Consider the following 26,562-nt stretch of genomic DNA (forward strand, 5'->3'; position numbering starts at 1 on the left):
GTCAAGGGAAGTGATTCTTTCCCTCTATTCAGCACTAGTGAGGCCACATCTGGAGTACTGTGTCCAGTTTTGGGCCCCCCACTACAGAAAGGATGTGGACAAATTGGAGAGAGTCCAATGGAGGGCAACAAAAATGGTGAGGGAGTTGGAGCACATGACTTACGTGGAAAGACTGAGGGAACTCGGCTTATTTTGTTTAAAGAAGAAACGGAGATGTGACTTAATAGCAGCCTTCCACTACACGAAGTGGGGTTTAAAAGAGGATGGAGCTAGACTGTTCTCAGAGGTGGCAGATGACAGAACAAGGAGCAACGGGTCTCAAGTTGCAGCAAGGGAAGCTTAGGTTAGATATTAGGAAGAATTTTCTTACTAGGAGGGTAGTAAAACACTGGAACAGGTTACCCAGAGAGGTGGTAGAAGCTCCATCCTTGGAGGTTTTCAAAATCCAGCTAGACAAAGCTTTGGCTGGGATGACCTAGTTGGGGCTGGTCCTGCTCTGAGCAGGGGGTTGGGTTAGAGGACCTCCTGAGGTCCCTTCCAACCCTCATTTTCTATGATTCTATGAGTGCTGAAAGGAAAGTCTGAAGTGCTCACCCATGCTATAGTGCTCATGTCATGCTAACGAAATTGTTTCTTGCTACCTTCTAAAATTTAAACAGAATACTGTATGTTCTTGTGCACTACGTGCCTCCAATAACACATGCACATTGTTCTGAGAAGGGCAAAATGATAAAAAAGATTCTTCCAGATTTATGGCTGCATAGATGAGTGACAGAATCTAATTGTCATGTCACGTACACTCCCTTTGCTGCTTAGCCAAAAGGTGAAACAGTAGCTTCTGCTGAAAACTAGTTTCTGTAGGTGGATATATGATTTTTGAAAATTGCTAAAAAGAGTCAGCAGGGTTGTGAAACAGGAGAAGAGACCAAAAGTAACTAGCAAATGGCAGAATTAGGTTAGTGTATTTAGTGGAACTTGAGACTATTAAAAAAGAGAAACAATCTTTAAACACCTGCGGAGTAAAGAACAGTGATCCATTAAGGCAACTGATTCCCTCAGCTGCCTGTACAGAAATGTCAGTGCTGTTGTCAGGGAGTTGGATTTAAACTTTCAAAGTGAGATGCTTCTATACTAGGGAACCCCCCCCCCAAAAAAATCAGCTTAAGATGCACACCCCAATTCTGGAAGAGTAATTTTTGTGGGGGAGGAAAGGCGCACATCATATATAAGTAAATACAGCAGTGGTTTATTATCAGAAAGTGACTGTATTTTTCACTACAGAAGGACATGTTACTCCAACTGATGGATTTTAACAGTGTAAAACTATCAAAACCATTTAAACTTTACCTGCACTGCTTGTAGTGAAAGACAGATGCCAATGATGCATATTCTAACTTGCAAGTTAGAAGTAAAAGAGAACATTCACATAAATTTTATATGCATAATATGCATTAAGCAACTGCTTTTTGAACTAGTCATTTTACATGCTCTTCCACATGTGCGACCACTGATACTCTACAGCAGTGGTGTTAAACTTATGGCCTGTATGTGGCCTATAAGGCTTGTGGAGAGGCCAGGAATTTGGGGGTTGAGTTAGCAGATGCAGGACCTTCTGCTGAAATCCAGAGCATGGAGCTGCCTTGACAATGCATGTCAGCAGGTCGGGGGGAAACAATGGCTGTGTAAATCCCCAGTCATTGCCACATCGGGATCCAGTCCATGAAGTGGAATGAGTTTAAAACACGCTCTACGGTAAAAAGAAAACCGCCTTCAAAGAAATACTTTAAACCCCGCCCCCCCCAACATGTTTTGGGTTAGAGCAGTGGTCTCAACATTTTATAAAGTAAAAGCTCCCCTCCACACCTTTTTTGAGTTTGGCAACACCCCTAAGTTGAAAACCACCACCGTGTACTGCCTTTGCTTACTAGGGCTGTGCGAAATACCATCATTTTGACATCTGTTTTGCCACTTTGAAGGGACCATGTTTCATTTCACTGTTTCGAAGCACTGTCCTGTTTTGTTCAGTTAAAACTGTTTTGCCATAGGCTACAATGGGGAATCATGAAAATGCCTAAAACGTTGTAATTTGTTGCCTGATTCAGATGCAAATTGCAGGGATGGCAGCCCCTTTTGAGGGCATGAAGCCTCCAGAGTTCTCTCAGAAACTGCACCTCAAAGTTTCAAAAGCAAAACACAAGACACTTGGAGGCAGCAGCAGCCTCCTGTCATCTGGGTGCAGATGCGGGGCCTGCACCTCCAGGAGGACTGCAGGGCTGTGCTGGATTCCTCCCAGGGGTGTGGGCCCCTGGATCTGTGCTGGATGACAGGAGGCTGCCACTACTGCTGGGAATGAAGAACCAGTCACAGAACAGCCTGGCAGCAGGGGGTAGGCAGGCATAAGGCTGTGTTCTGCCTCCTGCTACTGAGCTGAGCTCCATGGGGGTTTGGAGCTACTCAGAGTGTAGCCCTGGCTCTCCCCTGCCCCCCCGCCATCAGGCTGCATTGAAACTTGAAATGAAATAAGGACACTCAAAACATTTTGAAAGCTGTTTCAAAGCTTTTTGTTTCATTTTGATTTTGTTGTCTCAAACTCAAAATGCATTGAAACAGCTTTGAAACAAAACACTCAGTGAAATTTTGCAGGGCCCTACTGCTTACCTCACTGGTTCTCAACCAGAGGGCTGCCACACACTCCTGCCTGTATTAGGATTTTCTGATAAACGTAAAGCATGCAGGAGCAGAGGCATAACTAATGAGTTTTATGACCCGGGCAAAATTCCTCCATTTCCCTGTGGGAGGGATGGAGATGGTGGGAATCACAGAAGTAGGGTCGGAAGGGACCTTGTAGATCTTCAAGTCTGACCCCCCGCCTGGGCAGGAGAAAAGACTGGACTCAAATGAGTCCAGCCAGGTAGTCATCAAGCCTCCTCTTAAAGATCCCCAGGGTAGGAGCCAGCACCACTTCCCTTGGAAGTTGGTTCCAGCTCCTAGCCGCCCTAACTGTGAAGTAGTTCTTGCGGATGTCTAATCTAAACCTACTCTCTAATAATTTGTGTCCATTGTTCCTTGTCATGCCAGGGGGCGCTAGGGGAAACAGCGTCTCCCCTAAACCCTTCTGGTCCCCCCTAGTGAGTTTATAGACAGTCACCAGGTCCCCACTCAGTCTTCCCTTGTGAAGGCTGAACAGGTTTAGGTCCCGCAGTCTTTCAATGTAGGGTCTACCCTGTAGTCCCTGGATCAGGCGGGTGGCCCTCCTCTGGACCCTTTCGATGTTGTCCATATCCCTCCTGAAATGGGGCGCACAGAACTGGACACAGTACTCCAGCTGTGGCCTCACCAGCGTCGCATAGAGGGGGAGGATCACCTTCCTGGCTCTACTTGAGATGCACCTGTGGATGCATGACAAGGTCCAGTTAGCCCTGCCAACTGTGACCTCGCATTGTTGGCCCATGCTCATCTTGGAGTCAATAATGACTCCAAGATCCCTTTCGGCCTCCGTGCTCCCACTTCTCCCCAGGTCGAATATGACCCATCCACCACCACCCTCTGAGTACGACCCTTGAGCCAATCCGCAGTCCATCTGACTGCGTAGGCATCAAAGCCACAGTTGCCTAGTTTTTTAATGAGGATGGGGTGTGAGACGGTATCAAAGGCCTTGTTGAAGTCTAGAAAGACTACGTCCACGGCAACACCTGCATCCATTGCCTTTGTGACCTGATCATAAAAGGCAATCAGGTTGGTCTGACATGACCTGCCCCTAATAAAACCGTGCTGGTTGTCCTTGAGCATCATCCCTGAAGCCGGCCCATCACAGATGTGCTCCTTGAGAATCTTCTCAAAGAGTTTCCCAAGGATAGAGGTAAGACTGACAGGCCTATAGTTGCCCGGGTCCTCTCTCTTCCCTTTTCTGAAGATGGGGACCACGTTAGCCATCTTCCAGTCATCTGGCACCTGGCCCGAGGACCACGAGTGCTCGTAAAGCCGTGTCAAGGGCCTTGCAATAACCCCAGGGAAGGAGAAAGGAGAGTGGTATTACATGCCCTGGGTGTCCCTGCACCTAGGTCTGCTGCAAAAGGCTGACTCCAGGGCCCGGTCTGACCTCTCCAGACAAGCAATTTAATAAGGCTGTGGCCAGAGCACTTTAATCAATAATTTTTTTCTGTAACACCCATACCGTAATCTGAACTTGGAATAAGTTAACCAAAGCTAGTTAAATAACAGTGTTGGTAGTATTATCTGTAACTAGCTACAGAACATGTGGGCTTGTTCTGTGCATAAGACCAACAAAACCCTCCATGCACCAAAAGGCTGTAAACAGATGGGCAACTCTTTTGAAAAGCTGCATGCCTCAGTTACCTAGCTTTAACAATATGTGTTACAGAAATTATGTGATAAACAATCAATCAAATTAATGCCAATGCTGGTAGAAATGTGCCTTTTCCAGGAACTAGAATCAAAAGGAGTTTTCCAGGTAACAACACAGTTAAATCATTCTTCTACGGAAATATTTTAAACATAGCCGGATTACGAAGTTTGTTCTAGGAGTCTATTCAACAAGAACAAACATATTCCCAGTATGACCCATCCAATTTAACAGAGAGCTCAGCTATATCCATACTTAATACAGGCATACCTCGTTTTATTGCGCTTTGCTTTATTGCGCTTCGCAGATACTGCGTTTTTTTACAAATTGAAGGTTTGTGCTCATTTACCATTCTGAAAATCCTAGGGCCCTTAAGAATTATGCTAAATCTACTCAGCCTGTGCTCTATAAATGGAACAACAAAGCTGGATGACAGCACATCTGTTTACAACATGGTTTACTGAATATTTTAAGCCCACTGTTGAGACCTACTGCTCAGGAAAAAAGATTCCTTTCAAAATATTACTGCTCATTGACAATGCACCTGGTCACCCAAGAGCTCTGATGGAGATGTACAACGAGATTAATGTTGTTTTCACGCCTGCTAACACAACATCCATGCTGCAGCCCATGGATCAAGGAGTAATTTTGACTTTCAAGTCTTATTATTTAAGAAATATATTTCGTAAGGCTATAGCTGCCATAGATAGTGATTCCTCTGATGGATCTGGGCAAAGTAAATTGAAAACCTTCTGGAAAGGATTCACCATTCTAGATGCCATTAAGAACATTCGTGATTCATGGGAGGAGGCCAAAATATCAACATTAACAGGAGTTTGGAAAAAGTTGATTCCAGCCCTCATGGATGACTTTGAGGGGTTCAAGACTTCAGTGGAGGAAGTAACTGCAAGATGTAGTGGAAATAGCAAGAGAACTAGAATTAGAAGTGGAGCCTGAAGATGTGACTGAATTGCTGCAATCTCATGATAAAACTTTAACGGATGAGGAGTTGCTTCTTATGGATGAGCAAAGAAAGTGGTTTCTTGAGATGGAATCTACTCCTGGTGAAGATGCTGTGATCATTGTTGAAATGACAACAAAGGATTTAGAATATTACATAAACTTAGCTGATGAAGCAACGGCAGGGTTTGAGAGGATTGACTCCAATTTTGAAAGAAGTTCTACTGTGGGTAAAATGCTATCAAACAGCATCACATGCTACAGAGAAATCTTTCGTGAAAGGAAGAGTCAATCGATGTGGCAAACTTCATTGTTGTCTTATTTTAAGAAATTGCCACAGCCACCCCAACTTTCAGCAACCACCACCCTGATCAGTCAGCAGCCATCAACATCGAGGCAAGACCCTCCACCAGCAAAAAGATTACAACTCGCTGAAGGCTCAGATGATGGTTAGCATTTTTTAGCAATAAAGTATTTTTTAATTAAGGTATGTACATTGCTTTTTTTAGACATAATGCTATTGCACACTTAATAGACTACAGTATAGTGTAAACATAACTTTTATATGCACTGGGAAACCAAAAAATTAGTGTGACTCGCTTTACTGCGATATTCACTTTATTGTGGTGGTCTGGAATTGAACCCGCAATATCTCTGAGGTATGTACTGGTAATATCTAGGGGTTTTTTGTTAAAATAAGCCAACTCCAATTATATCTACATTTTAGCACTCTTCTGCCATAACACACAAGGGCAACTCTGAACACAGCTGAACAAAATATAAACATGCCAAAAGAACCTACTTGCTTTTTCGACCACTCCGTGAATCCGTGTTTGACGAACCTAGTGTCTGCGTTAACGTAGATGCCAAAGCTGATGATGAATACCCAGATGAGTCTCTTGATAATGAAAATTCTCTACCAAGTTGAAAGTCATTGTTCTTGAAGGCTTCATAGCTGGCTTTCAGGCTGGATGTTCTTCTTCCTTCCTTCATCTAAAAGAAATACTATTATTAGGAAAAAAAGTGTTCAAATACTATAGTTCCTACATAACCACCTACAGTTAGTCCCATCCTGTTAACTACTAATTGTACAATTATTTTATTTTGATGGTAGCTATCCAGTTTAGACAGCGATAGAATCAGCTGAAGGAATGAACAAAACAAAATGCCATACCAGCCTCCATTTCATGAAAGTCTTAGGATGAAACAGGACCCTCTTAACATAAAAAAGGATGTTTTCCAAAAGAAAATACTGAAGTCAACCGACGTGGATGTGAAAATTCAAACCAAATGAAAGTATACATTTTTTCCAAGTAGCACTAAATAGCAAGCTTCCTAAATTTATCCCCTCCCCACCTTGTATGTACACACACACACAATCTTTTACCTGTGCTGTGGCTTGTACTGCTTGAGCTGCTGCCATGGTAATAGCACCGGCTCCAGATCCTGAAGATAATGAGCCCAGGTTATATGATGTCAATGGCTGAGAAGAGTTTGTATTGTATGCATTGTTGGAAGAGGATGATGAATTACTGTTTCGACACCCTTGATGAATAGAATACATTTATGAAATTCAAAGTGAAACTAAAAATACCTTTAAATCTTAGTAAGCTGAATACCACATATACATATACCAGTTAGTGGAATTTACAAATGTAGGGTAGGATGGCCTGTGCTGAGCTGCTATACTGCCATGATCAATAGACGGTTTGATTTATCATTTGTATTTGCCCCTCAACTGTTCTGGTGTGGAAGTGACCGCTTCATGTCAATCCTTACTGACTGGTTCAATTAACTAAAAAAATTATTTATGATGTTTAGTTTAATTTTTTGGTTGAAATGATGATCAAAATAATGCATGTTCTGAAGAAGGAGAATGAAATATGATAATATATTGATAATATTTCTAACATAATTACTAAAGAAAGCCAAATAGAATTTTAGGTAAAGAAAGCCCAATAGTGAACATTTTTTAATGTAATATAACATTGCAAAACAGTTAATTAACAACTGCTGCTGAAAACTGCAGTTCCATTTTACTTAATGTATTTTGCATAAACAAGGAGCACATTTTAAATAGGATAATATAATGGCTATGAATGTAAGAATATTTAAAATGGCAGAAGGGTATTAAATAACTCAGAAATTCTCAGAGTCAGATAATGTACTACACTGCTCACTGTTAAGTAAACACAGTCCATATTTAAAAAAGCAAAAGAAAAATAAACAAAAATATGTCCTCTTTCTCTTTTAACATTAGATCACCAAGACCAAATAGTTTTCCTACAGATGCCAGCTAGGCCTGCAAAGTGTAAATTACAAGACCATGATCAAATTAAGAGATAAGAGGCAGAAGCAGCAATGAAACCGAGCTGATGCTCGCAAAAGTTCAGCTGGAGTTTAATTTAATTACGGTGCTGCTGGTTTCTGTCCCCCACAAAAACAGGAATCACAAGTGCATTCTTCTTGAAAATGAATTCAGAGAAGTACACAGTTACTTCCACTCTTTTAAAATATCAGACAACTTAAAGGTTGTCCTCTCTCTGTTGTTAAATGATAGGTATCACCTGCCTTCCTGCGAATTAACTATTCTTCTCCACCTTGGAGATAGGATAGATTATTTTTCTCTCAAAAGGAATATGAAGGCATTGGACCTGTAATGTTCTCACTGAGGCCTGAACAAAATTCCCGGAAGCAGAAAAAGTTGTGGTAGTCCTTGCACGTGTCATAAGACAGGACAACTAACCCACAGCTGTGAAAATGGAAACAGACCTGGTATGCTTCAGGGTCAACGGTGAGAGAGGACAATCCCTCCCAGTTACGCATGTTCAAAGAGAAAATTCTAGATTGAAAAATATTAACTTTGGAATTCAAAGACCCAACTGTACTTGAGAAGACAGGTCTCTCTTCCCAACCTCAAAAGCATGCTTTAATTGTATTACCCGGTGTATTTTCTTTAGAGGCATCTGAAGTAAGTGTAGACAGAAGGGCTTCAGATTTAAACTTCTTTTCAGGAACATGATCTGCAGTACTATGGTGAGAAGATGGATTATGTTTCCTTTCTGTTTGAAGAAAGCAAAATGCAATTTCCTATGAGATTTGAAAACAAACAATGCTCGAAACAGAAAGCTTAAGAATGCTGACTATAAATAATGAAAGAATAACTAGGTATTATAACCATATTCATTGACAACTGACACTGTCCCAAACTGTTAAACCCCATCTTCATTCTTGAGCCTCCCTCCCTTAACATACATCTTTGCCATTAAATTGTATCAAATTCTATGTGGAATATTCTGAAGAATAAAAGAATTACAAGGAGCCCTCTGGACATACACAATTCTGACCAAAATGCTACACCAAAATGTTTATAAACGTTTTAGTAATACATATAAATAAAAAAATCCTTTAAAACTTACTTTCTACTGGAGTATGTGAATGAGCATGATGGTTATTCACAGGTTGAGATGGTGTATCCAATTCCAGAGAACCTAAGAGAGTTAAGAAGGTAGTACAATTTAACGCCAATTTTGCATGTTAGTCAAATTTTATCTTGCAAACCATCTTGATTTGTAGATCTGACATATATCATTATCTACAGAAAGAAAAATTAAGAAAGAAGCAGTTATGCTCATTTTCGCTAGAAAGATTTTTCCCTCAGATTTTCCTCCCCAATGAGAAGAAAAGCACTGCAAACCACTATAGATACTAATAATGCATGTCAAGGTGACTCAAAAATAAGTATCCAAAGTGCATTCATGATGAAAGGTTTTTGGTGGATAGTAACAACTCCAAGCACCATGCATGCTCTGCTCCTCCTCTTAGTTTAAAGTTAATTTGAGATGGCCAGAAATTGATTTATAGCTCTCTAATGCCAAACAGAGCTTTTCCACTAACTAAAATGAGTTTTTGATTGGACTCTGATTTGTGCATGATTTAAAATACAGCAGCTTAGACAAGCCATTTTACTATGCAGCAACTGCAAGCTTGTTTTGAGGTCATTTTATGCTAGACTGTAGATTTTTTTAGCATTGTAAACGCCTCCTTAGAAACACAGTATGTCACACTCTGTCACCAAGGAAACGATCGATTAAACAAACAATCAAAATCCAGAAGTCCCTACTGAACTTGACTTGGACTATGTCTTAACTGCATTTCCAAGGCAAGTTTTCTGATATTATCTGCTTTTGGCAGAGAATGAAGATGAGTCCAAAAGGGAACATTTCTAAATACTCCAGAACTTAAATAAGTACAAACAAAAACCATTTTTTGTAGTACTGGAACTCAGAGGCCAGATGATCAAGATAAGAAAAATGTGAAAAAGCAATTTTTTCTAGAAACACAAAAAATAAAAGGATGGAAGTAATTTTTCAATAGGATTTTGGATGAGCAGAAATGTGTTAGTTCATCCAGTCTGAATGTTGTTAATATAACTTTTTTGAATTATAGGCCAAGCAACACCTGTACAGAAGTTAGATTATTTTCTTGACTTATAGTCAGATGCTCAAAAACTGTAGTAATTGCTATTATTGGTTTTATTGCATCTTTCCTGATCACCACTTTAAAAAAAATCATCAATAGAAGTAACTAAATTACATCTTGAAAACTTTCTGTGTAAACTAGCATTATTCAGGTCATGAACTAGTTCAGAGCCTGCCCCCTGGTGGAAAGCATATCATGTGTCCTTTATTCTTTGGTCATTTGAATGTTAGAGGCTCCGACTTTTTGTTTTTGGGTACTTAGGTAAAAACAAACAAACAAACAAAAAAACCAGAGAGATATTAAGATATACCTACTATAGTATATATTTTATATATCTGTGGATTTCTCCAAGATGCTTCTATCTATTCTGCTAGTTCCATGGCTGAATAAATGTGGAAGTAAATTTACTTAAATTAAGAATGTACTCCGTTCTACCTCCACCTCGTTTCCTGTTTGTGAACAATATTTCAACATAGTAAGTACATAAGCATTTTGTTTCTGAATATTTAATATTTGTATAGTTTTATCATGAGTTCTCTCTCTAGTCCCTTCTCACTTAAGTTACAATTTTCCTAATGTTAGGATTAAACACAAATGTACTTATTTTAAGATTTACTGCAGTTACATTTGAACTTGTATCTTTAAATACAAAGAACTCATGTAAAATAACTGCTTCCCAAAACACAGACAACATGTCTAGTGTGATATTATTACCTGTATTATAAATGATGGCATTACAGTGACTATTAGGCATTTGATTACCAACAAGTGTAGCAAAATGTTTCAAGTTCAGCCAAGGAAAAAAAGTAAGGTAACTTACCAAGAACAGACTGGATCTTAAGTTTGAGGAGGAACAGAAAACAGTTTTTCTGTACCCACAGGTACTGAAATCTATATTTTGTGAAATGTGTTTTGGGTTATACTAAGAAGAACCCAAAATTTAGCTAAATGTATGAAATAGTTTATCCATTTGTTATTAAATAAAAAATCCAATCCCTGAAAACAAAAAAGGCATTGAGCCAGTTTTTATTTATATTTGCTCTCAGGCCAGCAGCGCTACTTTGATTTCAGAACACAAGTTACATAGCAGATAAAATAAAGAGAAAGATTTTTGAGGGGAGGGTAATATTTTTTGGACCAACTTGTATAGTTGGGAGTGAAGACACAAGCTATTAAGCTTCAAGCACCTTTCCTTTGGTCTGGTATAGCGGCAATCACTGTCCAAGTTATGTACAGGTTAGGTTAACTAAAAAAATGTTATCAATTATATTAATGAATCTGGCAACCTGAAAGGGGAAGCAGACAGTTGCAAGTACACCAAAGAAAAGTTTGCAGAATGAGACATGAGAGTTACATTATAATGAACTATAAAACCAATGTCAAGATACTGCAGTAACATTTATCTACTGACACCTCCAGGCAATTCAGATTACTGTAGTATTTGTAATGTGCAAACATTACAAGGCAGGGTAGAGATACACCTGTGGTTCTCTATCTTTTCAGAGTCCAGGCATGCTTCCACAACTTCTCTGGATGTGGTGGCACTCCCCAGTTTCAAACCACTGTTGTGTTTAAGTCTCAACTGGATGGTGCTACTAGCAGGTGTCCTGCATGCCTACTGTACAGCAGGATCAGAAAGGACTGTAGCACACGTGCACACTCCTCCCACATTAGCATTCTCCAATAACCCTAAAGCAGGCAGAAGAGCCTGCTTGTGCTGCAGCCCTTTCTGGTCCAACCCTGCATGAGTGCCAGAAACATGAGGTGCACAGGACAGGCGCCAGCTCTCCTGCCTGCTTCAGAGTTATCAAAGAACCCTAATGAGGCAAAAGAGCATGTATACCAGGGGTGGGCAATTATTTTGGGCAGAGGGCCACTTACTGAGTTTTGGCAAGTCATCGAGGGCCGCATAATAGGCAGACCAGGGCAGCTTAATATTCATTTTCTAAATTTTTTAGGGGCCCTGCAGGCTTGATAGAATGGCCTGGCAGGCTGCATCTGGCCCCCGGGCCACATTTTGCCCACCCCGATGTACATGTACCATAGCCCTACACATGGACAGTTTTACCTGGCTGCAAAAATAGTGGCACTTGCATCACAGCACCCCAGTTGAGAACAATTAACTGAATCACAAATACATAAGCTTACATGAGCAAGCATTCACTTGATCAGATGCTATGAAATACACCAACTATATAGTCACAGCAACTTTTTACAATTAATCTAAGCAAGTAGTTTTCTTTTAACACCCAAAACCACAAACAGCACTTTACTCCTTTTTACAGGTATGACATTTCAGTTGAAGTTATTGGAACCAAAACAAATTTTACAAACCTTGATTGGACCCAATCATCTAAGAAACAGAACATGTTTTGGTTACCACTTAACTAAGTAGTAGTTTAGGGAGCAAAGCACATCTTTGTCAGTAAGTTCAAGAAAATTTTCTGCTGTAGGAAACAAAGCATCTTTAGTTTATGATCTAAAGAGTTCTTGGAGAGAATAAGAAACCTGAAGAACTGAAATTAGCTTGCAAGATTTTCATTTGCCAAACTGACAAAGTAACATTTTATAATGTATACTTACGCCTTTCTAATATTTCTGTAATTCCAGCATTATCTGCCTCAAGTTCCATTTTAAATTTAGCTAGTTCTTGGTCCAGCTTTCTCAAGTGACGATCTACCTGTTTCAAAGAAGATCAAAGATCACTTCCAAAATCCCATACTATTTAATGGTATTACAATTCTATATCCTTTCAGAGGATTTAAGAATTCTGTATATTTTAATGAAATGTGCTAGAACACAGAATCTGCAGACAATGCTAACATGTTTAATGATTTCTTTGCCTTTGTCTTCCTAAGTAGGGACCAGAACAGCCACCTCCCTGCTGGGCCCCCCTCGGGTCCCAGGGGAGGCACACCTGGGCCAAAGGTTAGTGAGGAACTAGTTAGGGGGCTTCTGGAGGGGCTGGACGTATTCAAGTCAGCCGGCCCGGACTATCTCCACCCTAGAGTCCTAAAGGAATTGGCCAAGGTCCTTGCAGGACCCCTGGCACGGCTTTATGAACACTCGTGGTGCTCTGGTGTGGTTCCAGAGGACTAGAAGAGGGCCAACGTGGTTCCCATCTTCAAAAAGGGGAGGAAGGAGGACCCGGGAAACTATAGGCCAGTTAGTCTTACCTCAATCCTAGGCAAGCTGTTTGAGAAAATTATGCTGGCACACATCCAGGAGGGGTCAGCAGGGGACTGCATGCTTAGGGGCAACCAACATGGGCAGTGGCAGGTCCTGTCAGACCAACCTGGTAGCCTTCTATGATCAGGTTACCAGATCATTAGATGCAGGGGTAGCAGTGGACATAGTCTTCCTGGACTTCCGGAAGACTTTCGACACTGTCTCTCACCCCGTTCTCATCAAGAAACTGGGGGACTGTGGTGTCGATGCCCACACAGTCAAACAGGTTGCCAACTGGCTGGAGGGCCTCACCCAGAGGGTGGTAGTGGATGGGTCCTTCTCAACCTGGAAGGACGTGGGCAGTGGGGTTCCGCAGGGCTTGGTCCTCGGGCCTGCACTGTTCAACATCTTCATCAGTGATTTGGATGAGGGGGTAAAAAGCACCCTGTTCAAATTTGCTGATGACACTACGATGTGGGGGGATGTTGGCACACTAGAAGGAAACATCAGGCTACAATCAGACCTGGAAAGGCTACAAGGGTGGGCGGATATGAATAGGATGGGATTCAACACAGACAAGTACAAGGTGATGCACCTCGGGAGGAACAACCGGCACCATTCCTACAGGTTAGGAAACTCCCCTCTTGTTAGCATGGAGGCGGAAAAGGATCTTGGAGTCATAATTGACTCCAAGATGAACATGGGCCAGCAGTGTGGGGAGGCAGTCAGGAAGGCCAACCGTACTTTGTTACGCATCCACAGATGCATCTCGAGCAGGCCAGGGAGGTGATCCTCCCCCTCTATGCGGCACTGGTCAGGCTGCTGTTGGAGTACTGCGTCCAGTTCTGGGCGCCGCACTTAAAAAGGATGTGGACAACATGGAGAGTGTCCAGAGGAGGGCCACTTGCATGATTAGGGGGCAGCAGGGCAGGCCCTATGAGGAGAGGCTATGGGACCTGAACCTGTTCAGCCTCCAAAAGAGAAGGCTGAGGGGGGATCTTGTGGCCTGTTATAAACTAGTCAGGGGGGATCAGCAGGCATTGGGGGAGTCACTGTTCCCCTGAGCACCTCCAGGAGTAACGGTCACAAGCTGGCAGAGGGTAGGTTTAGGTTAGATATCAGGAAGCGCTACTTCACGGTCAGGACGGCTGGGATCTGGAACCAACTTCCAAGAGAAGTGGTGCTGGCTCCTACCCTGGAGGTTTTTAAGAGGAGGTTGGATGAACATCTTGCTGGGGTCGTTTGACCCCAGTATTATTTCCTGCGATGGCAGGGGGTCGGACTAGATGACTCCACCCATGACTGGACCACAGGTATAGGGGGCTATACCCTGTACAGGAGGGATTGTGTTGACAAAAGGGGCGGGGGTGTAGCTCTCTATGTGAAGGAAAGCTACATGTCCCTGCAAGCTGATGTTTTACCCTCTGGATAAAAATTCGTGGGGAATACAGCACAGGGGACATAACGGTGGGAGTCTACTACAGACCTCCCACTCAAAGTCCTGAGCTTGACCAGGAGTTCGCCCGGGAACTGACTGAGGCCGCTTGCTCCAGGACCTTGGTTGTCATGGGTGACTTCAATTACCCGGACATCTCGTGGGAAGATCACTCAGCAAAATCCGAGCCGTCACAAAGCTTTCTCTTGTGCGTGGATGACCTCTACCTGACTCAAGAAGTCTACGGGCCAATGAGAGGCAAAGTGCTGCTCGACCTGGTACTGGCTACGGGGGACAACCTAATCGGCGACCTAGTGATCGATGGGAAGCTGGGTGACAGCAACCACGAGGTGATCACCTTCACCATCCGCCGTAAAGCTGGCAAGTCAGTCAGCAACACAGAAGTCCTTGACTTCAGAAAAGCCGACTTTGACAAGCTCAAGAGGCTTGTTGGTCAGGCCCTTAGGGACCATGACCCCAGGGAGATGGGATTTCAAGAAGAGTGGTTGCTTCTCAAGGAAGCGATCCTCAAATGCACAAGCTAAATCTATTCCAACACGGAGGAAAGGCAGCAAGAAGGCACAGCAGCCCTCCTGGCTTTCCAGGGACCTAGCGGACCTCCTGCGGCTAAAAAGGAAAGCCTACAAAGGATGGAGGACGGGATTCACCTCCAAGGAGGATTATTCTGCACTGGTCCGGTGCTGCAGGGAGCAAACCAGGAAAGCCAAGGCTGCAACTGAACTCCAACTAGCTTCAAGCATCAAGGACAACAAAAAGTTCTTTTTCAGATACGTAGGGAGCCGGAGGAAAAGCAAGGGCAACGCTGGACCCCTGCTAAACCAGATGGGGCAACTGGCAACTGACGCCCAGGAAAAAGCCAACCTATTAAATAGGTACTTTGCATCAGTCTTTCATCAGTCCCATGGGACGCCCATGCCTGCTATGCGACAGGGAGATCCAGGTGATGGGGATTCCCTACCCTCCATAAATGCTGACCTGGTGAAGGAACACCTTGAGAAGCTGGATACCTTCAAGTCAGCTGGCCCTGACAACCTGCACCCCAGGGTACTCAAGGAGCTGGCGAGCGTCATAGCCCAGCCCCTGGCATGGATCTTTGAAAACTCCTGGCGCTCTGGTGTAGTGCCCGAAGACTGGAAGAAGGCCAATGTGGTGCCGATCTTCAAGAAAGGGAGGAGAGTGGATCCGGCTAACTACAGGCCTATTAGCCTGACTTCTATCCTGGGGAAGATCTTAGAAAAGTTTATTAAGGAGGCCATCCTTGAGGGACTGGCCCAGGCTAACATCCTAAGGGATAGCCAGCATGGGTTTGTTGCGGGTAGGTCTTGTTTGACCAATCTCATTTCCTTCTATGACCAGGTGACCTGTCACCTGGACGAGGGAGAAGAGATTGATGTCATATCTTGACTTCAAAAAAGCTTCTGATCTGGTATCCCATGATCACCGCTTGGCCAAACTGCCCAGTTGTGGCTTTGGCTCCACCAGGATCCGCTGGCTGGGAAACTGGCTCCGTGGTCAGACCCAGAGGGTTGTAATTGATGGCAGTCACTCATCGTGGTGCCCTGTGACCAGTGGGGTCCCTCAAGGCTCTGTCCTGGGACCCAAACTGTTCAACATCTTCATTAACGATGTGGACATTGGAGTCAGGAGTGGACTGGCCAAGTTCGCCAATGACACCAAACTTTGGGGCAAAGCATCCACGCCAGAAGATAGGCGGGTGATCCAGGCTGACCTGGACAAGCTCAGCAAATGGGCAGACGAGAACCTCATGGTGTTTAACACTGAAAAATGCAAGGTTCTCCACCTTGGGAGGAAAAACCTGCAGCATCCTTATAGGCTCGGCAGTGCTACGTTGGTTAGCACTACAGAAGAAAGAGACTTGGGGGTCATCATTGACCACAAGATGAACATGAGCCTCCAATGCGATGCTGCGGCTAATAAAGCGACCAAAACGCTGGCTTGCATCCATACATGCTTCTCAAGCAAATCCCGGGACGTCATTCTCCCCTTGTACTCGGCCTTGGTGAGGCCGCAGGTGGAGTACTGCGTCCAGTTTTGGGCTCCACAATTCAAAAAGGATGTGGAGAAACTTGACAGAGTCCAGAGGAGAGTCATGTGCATGATCAGAGGTCAGGAAAACAGATCTTATGATGACAGGCTGAGAGCCATGGGACTCTTTAGCCTGGAAAAGCGTAGGCTCAGGGGTGATCTGATGGCCACCTATAAGTTTATCAGGGGTGACCACCAGGATCTGGGGGAACGTTTGTTCACCAGAGCACCCCAAGGGATGACGAAGTCGAACGGTCAAACTCCTGCAAGACCGTTTCAGGCTGGACATAAGGAAGAATTTCTTTCCTGTCCGAGCCCCCAAGGTCTGGAACAGTCTGCCAGCGGAGGTGGTTCAAGCACCTACACTGAACACCTTCAAGAGTAAATTGGATGCTTATCTTGCTGGGATCCTATGACCCCAGCTGACTTCCTGCCCTTTGGGCAGGGGGCTGGACTCGATGATCTCCCGAGGTCCCTTCCAGCCCTGATGTCTATGAAATCTATAAAATCTACTCAGGTCCCTTCTGACCCTAGAAACTATGAAACTATGACATCCAGGGATGGTGACATTTAAGAATACCTTAGAAAGCACTTAGGCTTAAAATAGGCTTAAAAATATCTCATCCATCTGCATACCAGGGAATTAAACATTCTTTTGCAACTGCCAGCTAACCAAAAGTTTAAGAATGCATTAACTCAGGGATATCAAACGTATGGCCTGAAAAGCCATTCTGTCTGGCCTGCAGGGCTTTTGAAGGAGCTGGGAATTCAGGGATAGGACAAGCAGAAATGGCACCTGCTGCTGAAATCTGAGGTATGGAGACCCACTGGGGATGTGTGTTGGCTGCAGGGGGAGAGCAATGTCTGTGCTATCTCCCACAACCACTGCTTGACCCACTGCTGCATCCAGATTCAGCTCATGGTCTGAAACTGGTTGGTGGCTGGAAGGTTGTGGGGCAGGGGGGAAAAAGGTGGGAAGTTTGACATCCCTGCATTAACTATACACTGAGAAGAAATATAGCTGATAAATCATTCATGTATTTTAAAACATACTGTACAAGTTTGTAGTTTAGGTTGCATAGTTTTTTTGCCCCCAACGGATATAAAATTAGGATATTAAAAATAGTAAGTATACACAACATATTAAAAAGACCCTGGCCTGTTTTTTCCCCATCTTCTGATAGTGAATTAAGAGATTTAAAATATTTTGACACTTAAGAGCATCAGTGTACTATTAAAACAATAGCTCAAGTCAAACCTTCAATTAACAAAGTTATTAAATGCATTCTGGCTGAAAAAGAAAAAAAAAACAGTTGGACAAAATCCATCATTCATAGTTCTATAGTTCTTGTACAAGAGGTACCAAAACAAAAGTAAGAGATAAAGTGGAAACATGACTTTTTTGTTAAAGCAAAAAAAAATAAACAACTAGTTTAAAATGTACCTTTCATGTTGAGGCATCATTTTAGTACTTCTGCTGTTATATGCATATAAGTAGGTATTCATCAAATAAAAGTAACTTTAGATTAATCTTAAAACATGCATTTAATATATTCCTTACTTACCAAGTCATATATCTGATTTGCCAACTGTACTTTCTCATCTGCATCTTCCAGAGCTTTATAATAGTCCTGTTGTAAAGAGATTTTTAGTAAAATAATTGAAATTATTGCATTCCCTATCTTCACTCTATCTCATTCTGAATTCTAAGTTAAAAAATCCTATCTACAAGATAACTAGACTCTCCTAATAATTAAATTACATTTTAAGAGCACATACTTGACCTTTTTTATTTTTTTTAGGACAGAAACACACCAAGGCAGCTGTGTACCTGCCTGTTTCCTATACTGCAACATAGGAAACACAGGCTTCAAATCTATTCTGCTGCATGTTAGACAAAAAACTGCAGGGATGAATCAATATTCACCATGCCATCTTTGCCATCTCTCACAGGTTTTTATAAAGTTGTAATTCTTCCTCAATGCATACTGCTAACTGGTCCCCCAAAACAGTTTTGTGGGGCATTTATACACATACTCCAGAAGTGTGGGGGGGAAGCACTTTAATTAGAGCAACTCCGAAAGCCCAGAGTGTCTCATGTATCAGTGTTCCCGTGCTTCAAAACGGAGGCGGGGACACTTTACCTAAAGCTCGCTGAACAAACTGAAATTAAATCAAAATGCAATGAAATCATTAGAAATCAGGTTTAAAACAACAAAAGGAAGATACTTTTCATACAGGGCATAATTAACTTGTGAAATTCATTGCCACAAGATGTTGTAGAGACTGATAATCTAACCAGCTTTCCAAGTGGGTTAGCCAAATTGATGAAGAATAGGGTCTATAGGTGAGTATTAAGCATGACCTTAGGTAACTTGTTAGGACTCTCTAGGCCTTGGAATGCTGGAAGCTGCAAAGACTGGGGCAGGGGAAGAGGCAAATCGTCTGGGTAGGTCCTGCATATATATTCTTCCCCTTAGCATCCATTCTCTGCCACAAATATACCAGATACTCTCCTATAAACAAGGGCCTCTACAGAATCCAAGAGAAAATGCTTCTATTAAGGAAGCATCTTTCAAAAAGACTCAAAAGCAAACATATGGACAGTAGAAACCTGAGACAAGATGATTTGGTGGTTAGAAGTGGTGACCTGCGACCCACTGTATCACTTACCTGACAGGCAGATATCCCATGTATTCCTACAAGTCTTCAAACATTAAGTTTTATCAGGGGGGAGAGGACCAATCCCCTTAGAAGTTTCTGGTACCCCTAACTTCCCCTCTTTGGCAGTTCAACTTGCCTCATTCAATGTCTAATCCAAGCCACAGTGCTGAACACTTTTAAAAAACTAAATTTTCCTTGATTTTACTATAAATTATCAAGCTATCTTTTTGAAAGACCTTAATCTTTCAAATGTGACTGCCTTACTTTTTTGATTGATGTCATTTGTTCTTCTCTCCATTCAGGTTTGTTTTTCTTTGCATTCATAAAAAATTCATTTACTCTCTGCTCAAGTTGATCCATTGCATCTGCAGCACAGAAAAAAATGTTAAGAAACATGTTAATCTCCCAAGTAGATAAATCTTACGAATCTTGAATAAGGTGCCAGGGTTTCTCTTAAACCAAATCGGCATATCTGAGGTGCAAACTATTGTAGTAAAGAAACATGTGACAAAGCAGTGAGGGAGGAAATTGTTTACCTTGATTTCCAAGAAGCAAAAATTGCATTCTGGTATGATTTTCATCTAGAATCTTGCACCTTCCAGCACTGAGCAGGGAGGACTCCAAATTCTAAAGGGTTTTTTAAAATCCCTAAGAGCAGTAGTAGTAAGTTAAAGTATGATCCAAACTCATGACCCAGGTCTGTATATTGCTGACCTTTGACTTTTCTAGCTAGTTACAATTTAAACAAAAAACAAGTAATCCAAAGATTGGCTTTAAAAAAAAAAAAAAAAAGCAAAGAAACAAACAGAACCAAAAAATCCACCACCTCTAAATAAAGATAGCCTCTGAGCTCAGCAAGGAGCTGGAAGAGTACAGGAGAGTCCTGCCAACAAGGTGAGTAGCTCCATATTCTCATTAGGATTTTCATTATGACAAACTCTGCTTGAGACGGGGTTTAAGAAGAAAAAGTAGAGTCACTAATAAAATAATAAAACGAACTATGTTATTCATGTTGTTTTTGTTTGGTTATTTTGCTAAAAGCATTTTCAGTTTAAAAAAAAAACACAACAAAGTGATACCTTTTGAAAGCATCTGACTAATCAAAATAAGAGAGAGCCCTACAGCCCCCCAAAATTACCAAAAACACACAAATGTAGGAATGGGAAGAGTTTATTTCCCTGATTTGGAAATAAAGTTCCAATAAATTCTGCAAGACCTGAAGACTGAAGGAGGATTTCTTCACTGCATGCAAACAATAGTGCTTTGTAGAATGGGTGGAATAAGTACAATGTGGCTACCTGGCACATTTCCAAAACCAGCAGCTGTCTCTATCAGAAGTCAGCCTTAACAGACTTCTAGTTCCAGGCTGGAGAGATGACAAAACTCTTCAGTATATATCTGGACAGCTTTAGTAATGTTCAATAAATGGTGTCAAATGAAACATTAAGCAGCACTGTATAACACAAGGGTGTTAAAAGATCTGCTCCATGGGTCTGGATCCCATGCAGGGATTGAGAGACAGGACTCACAACCAAATTCCAGGCTATGGAGCCTCATTTTGGCAGGGAGGGTGGTCTAATGGTTTCAGCCACCATATATAAAATATCTGAACATCTTTTAGGACCCAGCATAGGGAGAAAGGCCTAACAGAAATGCTCAGGGAAAAGTAGAGACAGACCTACCAACTCACCAGTAAAGAAATAATTTGTAAAATGGTGTCGTTAGTCTTCAAGACAAACTAACCCTTCTATAATTTGGTGCAAGATTAGAGTTGAAAACTTTTTACCTTTACAAAGTCACTACATTACAATAAATTTGGCTTTTCTGAATTTACCAGAAATCACTAAATGAAATGACTCAAAACACACTTTCCTTAACTTTTATCAGAAGCATAGAGGTCCTTAAAGAATTTGACAAGATGCTGCAGAAACAGAAGTCTACTGTGATCAAAAAAGGAATTAGTTCTTAGACTCGGAACCTAGTGAAATACGACGTTACATGTACTAATATATTATGTACAATATATATAGATAAAAAATAAATATAAATAGAAGTTCTCATATTTTCTTTCCGCACTCCAATGGATTGTCTTGCACACTCCACTTTGGAGACCACAGCTTTAGACCACTGAGACAGGTTCCAAAGGCCAGACTGAGTCCGGACATTCAGCGCCTTGATGGCTGTAGTTGTATGCACATCTGAGTTGAACCCAGATCTCCTGCATGACAGGCAAGGATTCTACCACTGAACCATAACAGCGGATTCATGCTACCTGTAAGCACTGCAAAAATAAAATTGCTATTCTTACTTTAAGTCCTTTTGGGAAACGGCCCTCTGTAAATCTCGAAGACAAGTCAGTTGTTCAAATGCTCTACTATGCATGGTGTCTTCTTGGGCAAAAAACCACTAGCTTACAATGTAAAGGCCTAAAGTTACTAACTCTCCTTTTTCCAGACAATGAGGTCTTCACATGACAGTGACATTTTTTAACATTACAAAAAATCATTAGGACCTTTGTCTGTGCTAATACCATTGAGGCCAGATAAGATGTCAAGTGAAAGGTGAATCCCTCTGAAGTTTGTCATGCCTCTAGAAGGTTGTCCTTAAAGCAAAGCCAAGCACCCTTTTTCTTGTGGGTCACTGGAACCCAAGAGAATGCAGGGTGACTTCTCTATCTTTGCTTTCTCAAATCTTCAAAAGGAGTTACTCTTTAGTGCACAAGCTTTTTCTTGACTATGCATCCACTCTGGATGGAAAACCAGAAAGATGATAAATACTTCACTTGAAAAATCTCCACTTTAAGGCTCAAAAGTCTGGATACAATTCAGCTGAACTCCAAAACGGTCATATAGTCACCTCAAATGGAATAGTTGTAACCTGTTTTAGGAGCCCCTAAAACAATTCAGAAAATTAATATTTGCCTGCCCCAGCTTTCTATCAAAGATCACAAGAGACAAGGGCAGTAGGACCCAGGGGAAGCCCCAGCAGGCTCCTGCAATAGCAGGGTCTGCCCAGCCCCACCCTACAACCAGAAGCCCCTGAGCAAGAAATTAAGGTAAAAAAGGGAAAGTGGGGAAGTGGCAGTGGGAGCAGCGGGAGTGTAAACCGGTAGGCAAGCAGGACCCATGTCAGTGTCCCAGGGCCAGTGCTCGCAGGGCCCAGAACAAGCGGCAGGAACATGGGGTGCAGGGGTCTATGGAGCCAGGCTGCACTGTGCCAGCAGGGAGAGGGGAGCTGGCCCAGCTCCACAAAGCCCCAGTCAGCTGGGACTCTGTGCTCCTGCTGCCTGCTCTGGGCCCTGCCGGTGCTGGCCCCAGAGCACTGGTGCAGTTCCTGTGCTCCTGCCATGTGCCCGCTTGCTCCCAGCCCCACAGCACAGGCGGGAATGACCGTGAGCAGCGCCAACCCCCGTACCCCGTGCTCACCCACCCAGGCTGAGCAGCAGCAGGGAGAAAGCTGATGGCTCAGAAAGAGGGAAAAGCGGCCCCTTCGCCTCCTGCTGCCGGCATTCCTTGCCCACATGGGGCTATCCTCTGTCCACCATTTCCCCACCACCCATGGAGCAGCGATGGGAGTGGAGAGTGGGCACAGGCAGCCCTGCGTGGGCTCCAAGCAGCTGCCAGAGGGAGCACCGGTGGTGGGAGGTGAAGCGGCCACTTTTTTGCAGCCCCAGCAGCTGTTTGTGTTCTGCCGCTGCGGCTGCTCAAGACACTGGGTGAACCTGGAGCCACTGCGGGGCCCAGGCCGACAACAGCGGTGAAGAACAAACTGCAGCTGAGTGCAGAGGACAAGCACTCCCCTTTCTGCTGCGCAGTGTGCTGGAGCCTCCTCCACACTAGGCTCTGCTGTGGCTTCTTTGCTGCCAATTCTGTGCTGCCCAACGTGGCTGTGTGAAGCAGCCGCACTGGGCAGCACAGAGCCAGCAGCAAAGGAGCTGTAGTAGAGCCTAGCACGGTGTGGGCTCCCCCAGCAAACGCTACCCAGTGGTGGCAGGGGCCAGGCATTTTCATTTGCCCCGGCAGCTGTTCGTGCCCTGCTACTCCTCAGCCGCCAGGCGAGCCTGGAGCCTGCGCAGGGCCCAGGCTGGCAGCGGCAGTGAGGAACAAACTGCAGATGAGTGTGGGGGGAAAAGCAGCTCCTCCCCCTCCCCCCGGCACTCCCTGCGACATCTGCTTGGAGGCCACACAGGGCTGCCTGTGCCCGTTCTCCATTGCCACAGTTGCCCCACGGGGTGGCAGGACCACAGAAGAGAGGCAGGACAGCCCCGCATGGGCTCTGGACAGCTGCCACAGGGAGGACTGGTGGCAGGAGGGGGAATGGCTACTTTTCTCCCATGCTGAGCAGCAGCTTGTTCCCCACTGCCACTGGTGCTTAGCTGGACGGGCGAGTGTGGGGCATGTGGGGTCAGGGCTCCTCACAGTCATCCCAGCCTGTGCCACAGTGCTGGGGCTGGCGCGGCTGGGAGCGAGCGGGTGTGTGGCAGCCGGATGGGAGCTGTGGCTTCCACTGCTAGTAGTTATGTGTGGGCAGCAGCGCAGTCCCAAGAAGGAGGCAGGTGGCTCCATATGCCCTGTCCCACTTCCACTGTGATGGATGAGGCCTGTAAGGTATGCCCATGCACCAGAGCCCATGCCAGGCTGGGCAGGACCCTCCACCCCTGAGCACAGTTGGGAGCAGGGAAATGCCCACTTTCCTGCCCACCTGCTGGTTGCTCTGCACCCCGTGTCTTCCATACCCAGAGACACACATCCCAACAAAACCTCATACCCACCCACCACAGCTCCCCACAAACCCCCTGACACCCATGCACACCTGACACAATATACAAGTATGACTGTATTTTGAGCTTTTATGCAATCACTTCTACATATATAGCACAAATGCACACCAATCAGATCAAAAATAATATATTTTTAATTTAAATTAAAATATATTATTATCGGTGCCTGACTTTTACTATATATTCCCCCCCCTAAGGTGGCAAACCCTCTTCCCCAAAGGAGTACCTCCAGGGGCAAGGAGAGGGACTTCTGGTGGCAAAGATCAGAGGTTAAACAGGTGGGACTTCCAGTCCCAAGATGGTGACCAGGGGGTGGGGTACCTGGCAAGGGACGAAGCTACCCATGTGGCCCTCCAGCTTGCCAAAACTCAGTAAGAACCTCTGCCTGAAATAATTGCCCACTCCTGTATTAGACCAACTGAGTAGCTGGAAAAATTGTTCTTTGTAAACTTTCAGGCACAAACACCCTTCTTCAGCTTTATCAAGGGTTTGTGTGAAGAGATTTAGTACCTGACACAGCACAAGAGAAAAAAAAGCATAAAAAGTAGGACTAAAAGTCTGAGGATGAATAGATGCAACTTGGCCAGGTCCCCAAACATATTCTGCCACTGATGTGGTCTCAATTTGAGCCTGTTTACTCTTAGTACTGCCTCAATCTTTAAAACAATGCATTGCCTCACATCATGAGTGGAGTCCCATGGATTTCAAGCACTGTAGCCTGAAGAAGATGGAGCGCGGGACGCATAAATGCTATCTGCCGGCAACACAAAGTCTGGAGTTGTGGACTGAGATCTCACCCAGCAAGAACAGGATGATCTTAAGGACCAGAGAAATAGAAATGCTACTTTGAAGTCCAGACACCAGCGTACAAACTCAAGGAAATACACTAAGACCTCATGCTGTAACTGAGGTGTCAGCCCTCAACAGGCATGAGGCTGCTTGGAGGCTGCATACAGAAGCCACCAAAGCGACATGGCAGATGGGGTTGAAATAGGGTTGCTAACCCTCCAGGAATTGGAGATAAATTTCCAGGAGACTACTGAGAGTCACCCAGGAGACAAACCATAGGGCTTTCATTAAAAGAAATATTAAGTGTCAAATCCGATTTCTACAGTTGTCCAATGGGTTTTTAAAATGCAACAATAATGTGCATTTGCCTTTCTGACTGCCATTACATCATGTGATGAAGCCTCCTGGAACAGATTCAAACACACTTGGCGACCCCAAGCAGAAATCAGACAAGTCCATGCAAAGCAACAACACTGAATTGAAACCGAAGAATAAAACAGGGAAGGAGGAGGAGGAAAAAAAGCTGCAGACAGGACCAGGCAGTGTCGCCCCCTCCCGGGTCTTCTGGTCTCCCACGAGAAGACTCCGCTCCCGCTGCTCTCTGCCGCCACGGGGAAACACAGGGGCAGCGCAGCCTGGCGCTGCTGCCCCCACGCGGGCACCAGCCGCTGCCAGGACAGGCGGCAGGGCCGCAGCGCCGCCCCCGGGGTCCGCCAGCACGCGGGGTCCAGCGCTCCGCCCCTCTCTGAGCGCGGCCCAGACAGCAGCAGCGGCGGCACCGCCTTCCCGCAGGGCAGCGCCCGGGGCCGAGCGCGGGGCGGAGGCGGGGGCTGGAGCGGGGCCCGCCCCCCGCGGGCGGGGAGGAGGGGGGAGGGGAGCGCGGGGCGGGACTCACGTACTCTGCACCTGCAGATCCATCTCGCGCATCTCGGTGAACCTGTCGCGCAGATCCATGGGAAGCTGCTCGATCACTGCGGGCACACGGGGGGAGGGGGGTCAGCCGCCGCCGGGGGCAGGGGAGCCGCCGCGCCGCCCTCGCTGCCGCCCCGCGCCGCCACCCCCCCCCGCCGCACGCACTCACTCTCCAGATAGTCCTCCAGATACAGCATGGCGGCGGCCGGGCCGGGCCCGCGCCCGCGCCCAGGGGCTCCTCGCTAACGGGCTCGTCCCTTCCAATATGGCGCCGCCGCCAACAACGCCAGCAGCTCGACTCAGCGAAAACAACATTGGCGGCGGCGGGCGCTCGCCTCGGCCGCGCCGCGATTGGCTGCCGCCCGCTCTGACGTACCCGCACCCCGTAGCATCCTGGGACGTGTAGTCGCGTTGGGGACCCCGGCGGGGAAGGGGGCGGGGACTACATGTCCCAGGAGGCACCGCGCCCAGCTGGGGCCTCGCCCTGTGGCAGGGCAGTGGAAGTTGCTGCGGGGCAGCGAAGTTGAGACTTTCAGTGACTCGCTCGTATTCCTGCCCCAAAGGCCTGAAGCACATCTTGATGGGTCATGTTATTTCAGGAAGATTTCAGCTTTCACATATATTTCTAACCCTCAGGGTTTTTCCCTCCTGGAAGTTGGAGTTGCTACCTCTCAGTATCTTTTGGAAGTACACCCCCCCTCCCCGTTCCTGAGAGCTCTAACTCCTGGGGTCATGTTATTTCAGGAGGATCTCAGCTTTCAGTTTTTACATATATTTCTAGGCCTCATGGTTGGCACCAGGGTTTGAATTACAGGGGGGGACCCCATAAGAGATGAGCTCCCCCATAAAAGATTGAGCTCCCCCATAAAAGATGAGGGTCCCCGGCCCACCCTACACCTTTCTAAGCACTTCAGTCAGCAGCAGTGGCTCCTTCCAGCTTCC

General features: G+C 44.8%; 1 protein-coding gene across 3 annotated transcripts in view; it reads right to left on the reverse strand.

The window, feature by feature from the left end:
• Positions 1-25,970, reverse strand: part of ING3 (inhibitor of growth family member 3) — a 33,488-nt gene extending 7,518 nt beyond the window's left edge. The window contains exons 1-9 of one of the 3 annotated variants that reach the window (XM_090042208.1): positions 25,790-25,970; positions 25,615-25,679; positions 19,404-19,504; positions 18,041-18,106; positions 12,389-12,485; positions 8,743-8,814; positions 8,266-8,385; positions 6,711-6,868; positions 6,126-6,316 (exon numbers count right to left, since the gene is read on the reverse strand). In XM_090042208.1, the coding sequence (XP_089898334.1) occupies positions 6,126-6,316; positions 6,711-6,868; positions 8,266-8,385; positions 8,743-8,814; positions 12,389-12,485; positions 18,041-18,106; positions 19,404-19,504; positions 25,615-25,679; positions 25,790-25,935 (1,016 nt within the window). In that variant the 5' untranslated portion in view covers positions 25,936-25,970. Of the gene's footprint in view, positions 1-6,125; positions 6,317-6,710; positions 6,869-8,265; positions 8,386-8,742; positions 8,815-12,388; positions 12,486-18,040; positions 18,107-19,403; positions 19,505-25,607; positions 25,680-25,789 lie in introns of all 3 variants that reach the window. The other 2 variants (XM_090042207.1, XM_090042206.1) reach the window with 2 other exon arrangements.
• Between the last annotated feature and the right edge of the window lie 592 nt (positions 25,971-26,562).

The sequence above is a fragment of the Crocodylus siamensis genome, chromosome 4 (genome assembly GCF_052110815.1).
Source record: "Crocodylus siamensis isolate JL-2025a chromosome 4, ASM5211081v1, whole genome shotgun sequence".
Lineage (NCBI taxonomy): Eukaryota > Metazoa > Chordata > Crocodylia > Crocodylidae > Crocodylus > Crocodylus siamensis.